Source organism: Moschus berezovskii, chromosome 2, assembly GCF_049115385.1.
Source record: "Moschus berezovskii isolate FMDL1 chromosome 2, NW_MosBer_1.0, whole genome shotgun sequence".
NCBI lineage: Eukaryota > Metazoa > Chordata > Mammalia > Artiodactyla > Moschidae > Moschus > Moschus berezovskii.
Genome location: NC_142461.1, coordinates 120,196,667 through 120,211,769, shown reverse-complemented (window position 1 = coordinate 120,211,769; position 15,103 = coordinate 120,196,667). Strand labels below are relative to the sequence as shown.

Sequence of the window (15,103 nt, the reverse complement as noted above, 5' to 3'; positions counted from 1 at the left end):
TATTGAGTGCAGCACTTTCACAGTATCATCTTTTAGGATTTCAAATAGCTCAACTGGAATTCCATCACCACCACTTGCTTTGTTTGTAGTGATGCTTCCTAAGGCCCACTTGACTTCACATTCCAGGATGTCTGGCTCTAGGTGAATGATCACAACATCATGATTATCTGGGTCATGAGGATTTTTGTATAGTTCTTCTGTGTATGCTTGCCACATTTTCTTAATATCTTCTGCTTCTGTTAGGTCCATACCATTTCTGTCCTTTCTTGAGCCCATCTTTGCATGAAATGTTCCCTTGGTATCTCTAATTTTCTTGAAGAGATCTCTAGTCTTTCCCATTCTATTGTTTTCCTCTATTTCTTTGCATTGATCGCTGAGGAAGTCTTTCTTATCTTTCCTTGAAATTCTGTGGAATTCTGCATTCAAATTTGTATATCTTTCCTTTTCTCCATTGCCTTTCACTTCTCTTCTTTTCATATCTGTTTGTAAGGCCTCCTCAGACAATCATTTTGCCTTTTTGCATTTCTTTTTCTTGGGCATATTCTTGATCCTTGCCTCCTGTACAATGTCATGAACTTCCATCCATAGTTCTTCAGACACTATGTCTAATCTAATCAAATTTAATCCCTTGAATCTATTTGTCATTTCCACTGTATAGTCATAAGGGATTTGATTTAGGTCATACCTGAATGGTCTAGTGGTTTTCCCTACTTTCTTCAATTTAAGCGTGAATTTGGCGATAAGGAGTTCATGATCTGAGCCACAGTCAGCTCCTGGTCTTGTTTTTGCTGACTGTATAGAGCTTCTCCACCTTTTGCTGCAAAGAATATAATCAATCTGATTTTGGTGTTGACCATCTGATGATGTCCATGTGTAGAGTCTTCTCTTGTGTTGTTGGAAGAGGGTGTTTGCTATGACCAGTGCGTTCTCTTGGCAAAACTCTATTAGCCTTTGCCTTGCTTCATTCCATGCTCCAAGGCCAAATTTGCCTGTTACTCCAGGTGTTTCTTGACTTCCTACTTTTGCATTTCAGTCCCCTATAATGAAAAGAACATCTCTTTTGGGTGTTAGTTCTTGAAGGTCTTGTAGGTCTTCATAGAACCGTTCAACTTCAGCTTCTTCAGCATTACTGCTCAGGGTACAGACTTGGATTACCGTGATATTGAATGGTTTGCCTTGAAAAGAACAGATATCATTCTGTCGTTTTTGAGATTGCATCCAAATACTGCATTTCAAACTCTGTTTTTTGACTATGATGGCTACTCCATTTCTTCTAAGGGATTCTTGCCCACAGTAGTAGATATAATGGTTATCTGAGTTAATTTCACCCATTCTAGTCCAATTTAGTTTGCTGATTCCTAGAATGTCTGTGTTCACTCTTGCCATCTCCTGTTTGACCACTTCCAATTTGCCTTGGTTCATGGACCTAACATTCCAGGTTCCTATGCAATATTGCTCTTTACAGCATTGGGCCTTGCCTCCATCACCATCCACAACTGGGTTTTGTTTTTGCTTTGGCTCTGTCTCTTCATTCTTTCTGGAGTTATTTCTCCACTGATCTCTAGTAGCATATTGGGCACCTACCGATCTGGGCGGGGTTCATCTTTCAGTGTCCTATCTATTTCCCTTTTCATACTGTTCAAGGGAATCTCAAGGTAAGAATACAGAAGTGGTTTGCCATTCCCTTCTCCAGTGGACCACATTTTGTTATACACAGAAGAACTTTACAAAAAAGATCTTCATGACTCAGATAATCATGATGGTGTGATCACTCACCTAGAGCCAGACATCCTGGAATGTGAAGTCAAGTGGGCCTTAGGAAGCATCACTACAAACAAAGCTAGTGGTGGTGATGGAATTCCAGTTGAGCTATTTGAAATCCTAAAAGATGATACTGTGAAAGTGCTGCACTCAATATGTCAGCAAATTTGGAAAACTCAGCAGTGGCCTTGGGACTGGAAAAGGTCAGTTTTCATTCGAATTCCTAGGAAAAGCAATGCCAAAGAATGCTCAAACTACCGCACAATTGCTCTCATCTCACATGCTAGTAAAGTCATGCTAAAAATTCTCCAAGCCAGGCTTCAGCAATATGTGAACCATGAACTCCCAGATGTTCAAGCTAGATTTAGAAAAGGCAGAGGAACCAGAGATCAAATTTCCAACATCCGCTGGATCATCGAAAAAGCAAGAAAGTTACAGAAAAACATCTATTTCTGCTTTATTGACTATGCCAAGGCCTTTGACTGTGTGGATCACCACAAACTGTGGAAAATTCTGAAAGAAATGGGAATACCAGACCACCTGACCTGCCTCTTGAGAAACCTGTATGCAGGTCAGGAAATAACAGTTAGAACTGGACATGGAACAACAGATTGGTTCCAAATAGGAAAAGGAGTATGTCAAGGCTATATATTGTCACCCTGCTTATTTAACTTATATGCAGAGTACATCATGAGAAATGCTGGATGGATGAAGCACAAGATGGAATCAAGATTGCCAGGAGAAATATCAATAACCTCAAATATATAGATGACACCACCCTAATGGCAGAAAGTGAAGAAGAACTAAAGAGCCTCTTGATGAAAGTGAAAGAAGAGAGTGAAAACGTTGTCTTAAAGGTCAACATTCAGAAAACAAAGATCATGGCATCTGGTTCCATCGTTTCATGGCAAATAGATGGGGAAACAGTGGCAGACTTTATTTTTTTGTGCTCCAAAATCACTGTGGATGGTGAATGCAGCCATGTAATTAAAAAGCACTTGCTCCTTGGAAGACAAGTTATGACCAACCTAGATAGCATATTAAAAAGCAGAGACATTATTTTGCTAACAAAGGTCCATCTAGTCAAGGCTCTGGTTTTTCCAGTAGTCATGCATGGATGTGAGAGTTGGACTATAAAGAAAGCTGAGTGCTGAAGAATTGATGCTTTTGAATTGTGGTGTTAGAGATGACTCTTGATAGTCCTTTGGACTTCAAAGTACCTTGGACTAATTTCTTGAATATTCATTGGAAAGTCTGATGTTGAAGCTGAAACTCCGATACTTTGGCCACCTAATGCGAAGACCTGACTCATTTGAAAAGACCCTGATGCTGGAAAGATTTTGGCAGGAGGAGAAGGAGACGACAGAGGATGAGATGGTTGGATGGCATTACCGACTTAATGGACATGAGTTTGAGTAAACTCTGGCAGTTGATGATGGACAGAGAGGCCATCTGTAGTCCATGGGTTGCAAAAAGTCAGACACGACTGAATGACTGAATTGAACTGAACTGAATTGTTCATGAGGTTCTCAAGGCAAGGATACTGAAGTGTTTGCCGTTCCCTTCTCCAGTGGACCATGTTTTGTCAGAGCTCTCCACCATGACCTGTCCGTCTTGTGTGGCCCTACAGTGCATGGCTCATAGTTTCACTGAGTTAGACAAAGCTGTGGTCCATGTGATCAGATTGGTTAGTTTTCTGTGATTGTGGTTTTCAGTCTGTCTTCCCTCTGATGGAGAAAGATAGGAGGCTAATGGAAGCTTCCTGAAGGGAGACGCTGACTGAAGGGGAAACTGGGTCTTGTTCTGATGGGCGGGGCCATGCTCAGTAAATCTTTAATCCAATTTTCTGTTGAAGGGCGGTCTGTGTTCCCTCCCTGTTATTTGACCTGAGGCCAAACTATGGTGCAGGTAATGAAGATAATGGCGACCTCCTTCAAAAGGTCCCACACACGCACTGCTGCACTCAGCGTGCCCCCAACCCTGCAGCAGGCCACCGCTGACCACACCTCTGCCAGAGACTCCTGGACACTCCCGGGAAAGTCTGGGGCAGTCTCTTGTGGGGTCACTGCTCCTTTCTTCTGGGTCCTGGTGCACAAGGTTATGTCTGTGCCCTCCAACAGTCTGTTTCCCCAGTCCTGTGCAAGTTCTGGCGGCTCTATGGTGGGTTAACGGCGACCTCCTCCAAGAGCTTATGCCATAGCCAGGTCTGCTGCACCCAGAGCCCTGCCCCTGCAGCAGTCCACGGCTCACCTGCACCTCCTCAGGAGACTCCTCGACACAGTTCTGGCTCAGTCTCTGTGGGTCTCTGGGTCCCGGTGCGCACAAGGCATGTTGGAGCCCTCGGAGCATCTCTGGAGGGTATGGGGTTTGATTTAAGAAAAGTACAACCCCCCAAATAGTGATTACTTATTAGATCAGTTGTATTTTCTTTTTGGTAGCAGGAATATCTATTTGAACATAGCATTTTTTTAAAGTTGTTTTTAAATTAAAAAAAAAGAAAACAGAGAAACCAGGCCAACTAGTGCTTGATAAATATGCAAATCAAAGACTTCTGTCCATGGAGCTTTTCCAAAGAACAGTCAGAGATGCTTGGGGATATTTTGCTTACTTCCCTATGGCATGTGTGCTGCCTTCCCCAGGGGGGTGTAATGCCTAGGGCTGATCAACAGCCAGAGGAACTTGGAACTGTTTGTTCAGTTTCATTGACCTATAAACCACTTCTGATGTTTCTCTTGTAAGATTCCCTTTTTACTTAGTGTATGTGTGCATTTATATATTTATTTAATCTGCATTCATTTAGTGTATCTATAATAAAAATCAGAATTGGAATTAGAGAATAGATTTTTAAAATTTAGAAACTAAGAACCATTCAAATTGTCCAAGTCAAGAATAAAATGTGTACTTCATTCTCATTTGTTGGTGCTTTCATCTATTTTTTATTGGTCATAACCTCCATGGTGACACTACATATCCCATTAGATTGCATCAAAATTTTTTAGCTGTTTTTGCTGTTTCAGTTTTTTAACCCAGGTGTCTGACTGTAAATAATTTTCAACCTGGGCACATTATATTTTTAACAAATTCCTTTTAAATATATAAGTTGTTTGAGCCATGGCTGCCTAGAGTTTTGCTTTTCAAACAAAGATATTTTTGAAAGTGAAAGGGGCTACTTTTAATAATTGTCCCATGACAACAAGTTCATTTAGAATGGGATGGTCCCATGACAACTGGGACATATGCGTGTCCTCAGTTATACTCCCCAACACTCATCCTGGTGCCTAAAATTTCTATCATTACAGTGTTATTTCAAATGAAAAGATTTTGACTCCAGGAATCTTCTTTCTGAATTATAGATAAATTACATGGGAACACAGATACATTAATCTATCATTAGCCATTAACAGCTTGGCAGAAAATAACTAGCTGACTTGTTTCAGAGATCACTCTGGACCAGCAGTTAGCTTTTTTTTTTTTTTTTCTGTAAAGAGCCAGCTGGTAGATATTGTTGACTTTGTGGCCCATGGGGTCTCTGCTCAACCCTACTGTCATAGCAAAAAACAGCCATAGGTATATTTAAATTAATGAGTGTGCTCTGTTAAAATAAAACTCTATTTTTAAAAACAGATAGGGGCCAGATTTGGCCTACAGTGTTTTATTTTTGCCTATTGCGGCTCTGGAGGAATGGGGAGCAAGCAGGTGAGTTTACAGCTGTATAAAACTGTATATATACAGAACTCTAAAACTTCTTTGCCATTTATCTTGCTGTCCTCAAGGCCAAGGCCCATGTGTATGTTGCCTTAAGGGCTCAATATTCTGGTAACTTTGAGATTATAAACTTAATCTCAGATTGCCCTAAATTCAGAAAATCTGTGAGGGAATTCCACTGGCAATCTTGTGTTCCTGAATATGTGATTTAGACTAAGATTTCTGTGACAATCTTAAGATTTACTCCAGAATGTTTTTGAAGCCTTTTGCTGTCTGCTGGTTTGGGACCTGACTAACTTTATGCACCTTATGGAGCCAAGGATGGTGTTTTGCCACATCCTTGATCATATTGGCTGACAGTCACCAGTGGGTTTGTCTTCAGAGCTTCATTGCTCTGCTTATTTTTTATTACTGTCTTGATGGAACTCAAGCCCGCTTCTCTTTTATTCTTGCATTGTTTGCTATCAGCTAATTGTTGTATTTCTCTTACCCACTATTTCAGATTCCCATCTATGCCCCTGAAAAATATACTCTTTTACACAAATTATTGGGGGTTCCCAGTTGGCTCAGTGGTAAAGAATCTGCCTGCCAATGCACAAGAGACCCAGGTTCGATCCCTGGGGTCAGAAGATCCCCTGGAGTAGGAATTGGCAACCAGCTCCAATATTCTTGCCTGTAAAATTCCATAGACAGAGGAGCCTGGTGGGCTACAGTCCATGGGGTGGCAAAGAGTCGGTGGACTGAGCATGCACACACACACAATGGCCCATAATAGCTTTGTTCAACTGTAATTAACTTTACATAAGCAAATTTATGTTATATCATGTGTAAAAGCATTTTTATATGCTTCATACATTTTCCAAGTATGTAAGTACTTCATCTCCTTTTTGCTGATACTTTTACTCAGTTAGTTGCCAAAAGCATTTAAGGCAACCTTCAGCAAAAATAACAAAAATTCATAGTGAACAAATATTTTCTGAGTGCTTACTGTATGCCAAACACTTACCAGAATGAAAGGCAAACTTTCAAATCAAAAGGAATAAAGAGAAAGTAGATGTAAGTAAAATGAAACCAAATCAACAAACTAAAAACCAAATTGTGCTGCAAGAAATGATGTAACTTTGAACCTAGGGATTTTTTCTGAGCTTCTCAAAAGCCAAAGTAAAAGGTAAAAATGAATAGATTTTATAGTTCCTTTGGCTTGGTAAAAGGAATACATCAAGAAATTTTCCTCTGCTGTTTTTCAGAATTAGGTTTCAGAGTGTCTGATCCCGATTCACCAATTTGAGTTCTGAAAACATTTGCTTTCTCTTACAGTCTAATTTTCACTCTTAAGTTTATTTATTTTTTCCTCTTTAAAATATTAATTCTTGGGAATTCCCTGGCTGTCCCGTGGTCAGAGCTGCATGCTGCCATTGCTGAGGGTCATGGTTCCATCCCTGATCGGGGAACTAAGATCCCATAAGCCATATGGCACAGCCAGATGTTTTTAAGAAATTAGTTCTTTTAAGTTTAGCGACCTTATTTTGTATCTCTGTCTTTGCTATCCAGTACTTGATACACATTGGATGATCAATATTTAGCCAAAGATGCATTAAAATTTAGTATTATCCTCATTTTTCTTCTAAAGACATGGGAACCTAAAATTATAAAAGATGTGAAGTTAGGGAACATTATCTATAATACTGCCCTCACTTCTGATACCAATTATAAGCTCAGGAATTCTCAAGACCATGCTCAAACTCCATAATTTGCTAGAAGGGCTCACAGAATTCACTGGAAGCTGTTACATATATGGTCATGGTTTATTATGAGAAAAAAAATACAAATTGAAGTCAACCAAGGGAGAGACGCATAGGCAGAGCCCAGAAAAGTCCAAAAGTGGTGCTTCCAGTTGTCATCTCTCCATGGAGTCATGGAGAACATTAACTTCTCTCAGCAGTGATGTGAGACAACATGGCGTGAAATATTCCAGCCAGGGAAGGTCACTCGAGCCTTGGCATCCAGAGTCTTAGCTGGGGCTTGGTCACTAAAACCTATTTGGCCAACCAAATGTCTGCCCTCTATCTCCGTGCCCTCTGGAGGTCGACTGATATCATGTGACCCAAAGCCTCCACCCTAAATCACATTGTTGATGTGGCTCAAAGCCACTATGCTAAGTTACATTGTTATTGTCTGGCTGGCCCAGGGCACCCAGGTAAACAAAGACACTTTTATCAAGGCTGGACATTCCAAGGACTTAGAGGTTACCTCCCAGGAGACAAGAGCAAAGAGCAGACCTTTCTTTCGGTAAACTTACTTCTTTCCTACACACAAGGTCAACACCATGGTTAATGAATCCAATATCTGATATTGACCAGGACACCATGGGCTGGTTTATTGGGGAACACAACTAGTACTTTCCATGATATAGAATGCTAAAGTTGAAATAAGCATAATCCTTGACTTTCCCTTTACTCTTTAAACATGAATTTAGAAAATAAAACCCCCAAATAAAATAAAATAGTCGACCCTGTTTTTCTTTTGAGCACGTGATTTATGTTAGAATAAAAAGTTCAAGCATCTTAGAGAAAAGTTATTTCCTCCTTTTGGTAGTTTTTAAAAGCCCTCTTTTACATTTCAAGAGTTCTGACATTTCACTGAAGTCCTTGTTTATCTTATCCATTCTCTTTATGATTCTAAAGCTGTAAGTTACATAGCTTTAAGATTTCAGGATTTATTGTTACATTTCTTGTAAGCTTCTACCCCTCAGAGGGTTTTTTTTTTTAATTCTTAAAAGATCTTTATTCTTGTTTAATCTCTGGACATTTTTCAGGTTTGTTAAAAGCAGAAGCTCACTTTTTATTCCAGGGAGCACTAATTTTGATGATCCAGGGCAAGTTTAGCTCCCTCTGTAAAGTAAGCTCCGTGCATGCAGGAATTTTTTTTTTGTTTTGCTTTCACATGTGTAGCCCTGGTGCCTATTTCACTACTTGACAAATGCACTCAGTACATATTTGTTGTGTCAAATAACAGCTTTCAAAAAGTTGAAAACCTAATCCTTGCAAAAAGAGCATGTATCAAAGATGTAGTTAACTCACTAATGAGAGAAGTCAACAGGATAGTGATCAGGTCTAAAACAGGCACTGAAGGAATGTAGGTACAAGCTTGCTGTGTGTGGTTGCTTACTAAGTTGCTTCAGCCGTGTCTGACTGTGACCCGATGGACTGTAGCCCGCCAGGCTCCTCTGTCCATGGGATTCTCCAGGCAAGAATACTGGGGTGGGTTGCCATGCCCTCCGCCGGGGGATTTTCCTGATCCAGGGATCAAACTGACATCTGTTACTTCTCCTGCATTAGCAGGCAGGTTCTTTACCACCTGTATCTTCCAGGGCTTCCCTGGTGGTTCAGATGGTAAAGAATCTGCCTGTAATGCAGGAGACCGGAGTTCAATCCCTAGATCAGGAAGATCGCCTGGAAGAGGGAATGGCTATCCACTCTCCAGTATTCTTGCCTGAAGAATCCCATGGATAGAGGAAACTGGCAGACTATAGTCCATGGGGTTGCAAAGAGTTGGACATAACTAACACTTTCACTGTTTTCCAGGACAATAAAAATTTAAATTATGGGCTTATCTTTTCTTCTGCACAGAAGCCATTCCCATTTCTACTTGAATAAAATTAATTTGCATTGCTACAGGACACAAATCATTTTCATAATGTCACGCTATTCTTTCTTGCCCCAGTGACTTCCTGAGTGACAGCATTCACCCTCCTTGTTTTGAACTTCAGTTATTGCCCGGTTATTACTCGGTACCCATCCTCAGCATATGTGTTCAAACCACAAGCCTCATGATGACTCCCCTGTGTTTACTCCTTATCTCCTTTCCGTGTAGACCAGTCACATTCAGATTACAAGGGGCAAGCTTCCTGAGTGCCACAAGTTACCCTCCGTATGACCCTCAATAAAAGCCCTTCCCAGGGGTCCTTGGTCTGCTCTCTTCCTTTTGTGACCTGAGGTGACCAAACTTTGAGCTTTGGGTGGCTTTCTGTGGTCTTCTGGGCATACTGTGCCCTCTTCTCCAGGACCTGTAGGATAAATCATTTCGTTTCACATGCCTTTCTGAGTGTAATTTCTGTAGCCATGTTTAGAGTGAGCCTCAAAGACCCCACAAAGGGGTCTTAGCCGCCCCCCATTTACAGTCCAGTTGATATCAGTTTTTCAGAAATTAACCTCTATCCTTTCAGAATTGTAAAGTATTCTAATCAGTAGTAAAAATTAAGCCAAGTAAAGTTCAGGTATGACCTAAATCAAATGTTATGATTATACAGTGAAAGTAACAAACAGATTCAAGGGATTAGATCAGAAAGAGTGCCTGAAGAACTATGGATGGAGATTCGTGACACTGTACAGGAGGCAAAACCATCCCAAAGAAGGAGAAATGTGAGAAGGCTTTACAAATAGCTGAGAAAGAAGAGAGGTGAAAAGTAAGGGAGAAGGAGAAAGATATACCCAGCTGAATACAGAGCTGCAGAGAGCCAAGGAGAGATAAGAAAGCCTCTTAAGTGAACAATGATTCTCGCCACTTCTACCTAATCTCTGCTTCTGTTGAGGCATTACTCTTTCTATCCTTTATTTTGCCCCTCCTTGCACAATCCTTGTATCATCCTTGGTGTTTCCAACTTTCTTGAAGAGATTCTAGTCCTTCCTATTCTGTTATTTTCGTCGGTTTCTTTGCACTGTTCACTTAAGAAGCCTTTTTTATCTCTCCTTGCTCTCTCTGCAATTCAGCATTCAGCTGGGTATATCTTTCTCTTTCTCCCCTGCCTTTCACTTCTCTTTCCTCAGCTATTTCTAAAGCCTCCTCAGACAACCACTTTGCCTTCTTATATTTCTTTTTCTTTGGGATTGTTTTGGTCACTGCCTCCTGTACAGTGTCACAAACCTCCATTCATAGTTCTTCAGACATTGCCTACCAGATCTAATCCCTTGAATCTGTTCATCACCTCCACTGTATAATCATAAGGGATTTGATTTAGGTTATATCTGAATGGCCTAGTGGTTTTTGCTACTTTCTTCAATTTAAGCCTGAATTTTGTAATAAGGAGCTGATGATCTGAACCACAGTCAGCTCCTGGCCTTGTTTTTCCTGACTGTGTAGAGCTTCTCCATTTTCATCTGCAATGAATGTAATTAATCTGATTTAGGTATTGATCATTTGGTGATGTCCAGGTGTAGAGTCATCTCATGTATTATTGGAAAAAGCTGTTTCCTATGACCGCTGTGCTCTCTTGGCAAATCTCTGTTAGGCTTTGCCCTGCTTCATTTTGTACTGCAAGGCCAAATTTACCTGTTTCTCCAGATATCTCTTGGCTTCCTACTTTTGCATCCCAGTCCTCTATGATAAAAGGACGTCTTTCATTTTGGTGTTAGTTCTATAAAGTGTTGTAGGTCTTCATAAAACCGATCAGCTTCAACTTCTTCAGCATTAGTGGTTGGGGCATATACTTGGATTACTGTGATGTTGAATGGCTTGCCTTGGAAACAAACAGAGATCATACTGTCATTTTTGAGATTACACCCAAGTTCTGCATTTTGTACTCTTGTTGACTATGAGGGCTACTCTGTTTCTTCTAAGAGATTCTTGCCCACAGTAGTACATTTAATAGTTATCTGAATTAAATTTACCCATTCCCGTCGATTTTAGTTCACTGTTTCCTAAGTGTCAATGTTCACTCTTGCCATCTGCTTGACCACGAATGATTTACCTTGATTCATGGACCTAATGTTCCAGGTTCCTATGTAATATTGTTCTTCACAGCATTGGACTTTACTTTCGCCACAAGATACATCCACAATTGAATGTTGTTTCCGCTTTCGCCCCGCTGCTTCATTCTTTCTAGAACTATTAGTAATTGCCTTCTACTCTTCCCTAGTAGTTTTTGCTGTGTAATAAATAAGCCCCAAATTGTTTATGTCTACAGATCCTGTGCATTTGGAGAGGGAATAGCCAGGATGGTTTCCCTCTTTCTAGGATATCTGGGATCACACTTGGAAAAATTTGGAGATCATGGGTAACTTAATGGCTGGGAACTAGAATCATCTGAAGGTTTGTTTGCTTATATGTCTGGCACCTGGGCTTGAAGGGCTTAAAAACTGGAGCTGCTGACCAAACTATCTACATGTGACTCCTCTGTATGGTTGCCTCCCTTTTAGCATAGTGTCCTGAGCGTAGTTGGGCTTCTTACATGGTGTCTCAGGACTCCAGGCACAAGCATCCCATTCAGATGACCCAGAAGCTGCAGTGCCTTTTATGACAACCTCACAAGGCGCATTTAATATCTCTTCTATATATTCTATTTGTTGTAGTGGTCTGAAGCCCACCTAGATTCAAGGGGAGGAAACATAGACCCTACCACTTGGTAGGAGGGTGGCAGGGTCACATTGTAGAGAAGAATGTGGAATAGGAGAGATTGCTGTGACCATCTTTGGAAAATAAAATTTGCCACAACGAGTGATTTTGTAGGGGCTTATTTCACATTAGAATATGAAATGCAATATGTCCTATAGTTGTGAAGGATATTTCCTTTCAGTTGAGTTATTGTCACTGCCCTCCATTTAGCTAGTCACACGCAATTTTCTTTGTGATGGGCTTTTCTTTCATCCTTTTCCTAATGTTACATTTTCTTAGTTTGGGTTCATTACCTCACTGATAAAGCTATTTTAATATTTAATCTATTCCCAGTTCCAAAATCATTTTCTCAAGTGCCCATCAATTCCTTATAAGTGGTTAATTTAAATGGCCTTTGAAGCATGACTGCATCTGGCTAAGGCAAATCTAAATGTCAACCTTGGAAGCATCCAGTGACATTCAGATGACTCCTTTCAGTACAGGGACTCTTTTTCTGTCACATGGTCTATCTTGTCAAAAGAGGGCCAGAAATCGTGCCTTTCCCACTCCATATTTTTAGTGTTGTTGAAAAAAAACGGCACCCTAGAGGCATACCGCCAAGTCGCTTCAGTCGTGTCTGACTCTGTACGACCCCATAGACGGCAGCCCACCAGGCTCCCCCATCCCTGGGATTCTCCAGGCAAGAACACTGGAGTGGGTTGCCATTTCCTTCTCCAATGCATGGAAGTGAAAAGTGAAAGTGAAGTTGCTCAGTCATGTCCGACTCTTAGCGACCCCATGGACTGCAGCCTACCAAGCTCCTCCATCCATGGGATTTTCCAGGCAAGAGTACTGGAGTGGGGTGCCATTGCCTTCTCTGCTAGAGGCATACAGACCTGTTTTAATCCCAGTTGCCTCATTTAGTTGTGTGAAACAGTGCAAGTTTCTCAAAAATTATGGGTTAGTTTCCTCATCTGTATACTGAAGGTAAAAGTCCCCATTTTATAGAGTTGTAACAGGAAATAATCAAAGAATCTTCTGATGTAGGGCCTAGTTTATAGGAAGGACTTAATAATAGCTAATGATGAGTTTGTAATAGGGATATTAAGTAATCAAAGAACTTTCTGATGTAGGGCCTGGTTTATAGGAAAGATTCAGTAGTAGCTAATGATAAGAAACACTGCCTCTGCATTTTCTGTGCTCATAAATTCCCTGTCAGCGTAATAGGTCTTAATCAGGCTCTTGCACCAATCATGCCAGTTTTACTGGACAGGGGAGGGAGGAAGTGTCCACACTAGGGATGATCTTTGAAGAAAGTGTCTGTTTTAAAGTTACCTTTTGCAGATGGCAAAATAAAATTCACTTGAGAACAACCAGGGACGGCAACTTTAGGAGCCTGGAGTTGATGGAGGGCGACCTTTTGAAGGATATTTTGTCTCTACCAGGTTCTCCATGGATGGTGAACTGGATTGCTAAAAGGGCAGGAAAAAAATTATTTCAAACAAGATGTCCCTTTGCCTGACCACCACAGGATTTTTACACCTTATTGTAATTATATTAATTCCCTGATGGCTCAGACGGTAAAGCGTCTGCATCCAACCAGTCCATTCTAAAGGAGATCAATCCTGGGTGTTCATTGGAAGGACTGATGCTAAAGCTGAAACTCCAATACTTTGGCCACCTCATGCGACGAGTTGACTCGCTGGAAAAGACTCTGATGCTGGGAAGGATTGGGGGCGGGAGGAGACGGAGACGACAGAGAATGAGATGGCTGGATGGCATCACCGACTTGATGGACATGAGTTTGAGTGAACTCCGGGGGTTGGTGATGAACAGGGAGGCCTGGCGTGCTGTGATTCATGGGGTTGCGAAGAGTCGATCACGACTGAGCGACTGAACTGAACTGAACAATGCGGGAGACCCGGGTTCAGTCCCTGGGTTGGGAAGATCTCCTGGAGAAGGAAATAGTAACCCACTCCAGTATTCTTGCCTGGAGAATCCCATGGACGGAGAAGCCTGGTAGGCTACAGTCCACGGGGTCGCTAAGAGTCGACACGACTGAGCAGCTTCACTTTCACTTTATGCACATTTAGAAATACATTTAGACTTTAGCAATATGTGCCATGTAAGAAATAAGTTACAAAATGTAGGATAGAATTTTCTCTTGTCCCTCAGGATTTCTCCACTTAAAATCTGTCTTTAATCTCCAATTATCGGAATAGTCATTATAGAGATGAAAAATGTTTATTGGATTATTTTAAACTGAGAAAGCTTTAATTGACTGAGATTTATTGTCTTTCTGTGCGGCAGGTGGTGAAGTTTACCAAATCCTTCGAATTGATGTCCCCAAAGTGCAGTGCTGATGCTGAGAACAGGTAGGCTCGTGAGTTTCAGCTTTGTCTTTAATCCTCATCTTCAATCCTTGCTGTTGACAGCACTGCATAATTTCTGAGGACAGGAATTGTTCTTTCTTCAGATCAGCAGGTGAAGCCAAATATCGCCACTTTTCTGTATTTCAGAGTTTAAATAAAAATTACACATAAAAAATACAAGTATATATGTATCTAAAAGCGCTAATGAATAAAGTCGATTTTAGATATTCCCTAACTACATAGATAACTTTTTTTTTTTTTTTGCTTTATTTAGATCCTTTGTTTATCTTTCTTCCTTTTGTTTGCTTGTGTTTGACCATTAACCCCCGGGGAAAAGAGTAAGAGCTTTCAGTAATTCATGTTTTGTCCCTGTTGGTATCTTTGAGGCTCTGCTGCTGCTGCTGCTAAGTCACTTCGGTCGTGTCCAACTCTGTGTGACCCCATAGATGGCAGCCAACCAGGCTGCCCTGTCCCTGGGATTCTCCAGGCAAGAACACTGAAGTGGGTTGCCATTTCCTTCTCCAATGTGTGAAAGCGAAAAGTGAAAGTGAAGTCGCTCAGTCGTGTCTGACCCTTAGCGACCCCACGGACTGCAGCCTACCAGGCTCCTCCATCCATGGGATTTTCTAGGCAAGAGAACTGGAGTGGCTTGCCATTGCCTTCTCCACTTTGAGGCTCTAGCAGGGTAAAAGTAAAGGTTGGGGACAATCAGCGAGCTTTTTGTTAGCTTTGCATTACCCTCAATAATAGTTTAGCTGCTATAAAAAATATTGATTCTTTTTATTTTGGTCAGCTCTATAAGAAGTGCTAAAAAGAAAAAAAAATAGTGAAATTTATCACAATGCCAAAATATGGAGAAAAACAAATAAAACATGATAATGATAATGATGGCAATG

At 41.0% G+C, this 15,103-nt stretch overlaps 1 protein-coding gene across 1 annotated transcript in view; it reads left to right on the top strand.

Moving 5' to 3' along the window:
* Positions 1 to 15,103, top strand: part of PDE11A (phosphodiesterase 11A) — a 425,341-nt gene that overhangs the window by 170,633 nt on the left and 239,605 nt on the right. Inside the window, exon 5 of the mRNA XM_055398553.2 lies at positions 14,146 to 14,210. Coding sequence (XP_055254528.1) covers positions 14,146 to 14,210 — 65 coding nt within the window. The remainder of the gene's footprint in view (positions 1 to 14,145; positions 14,211 to 15,103) is intronic.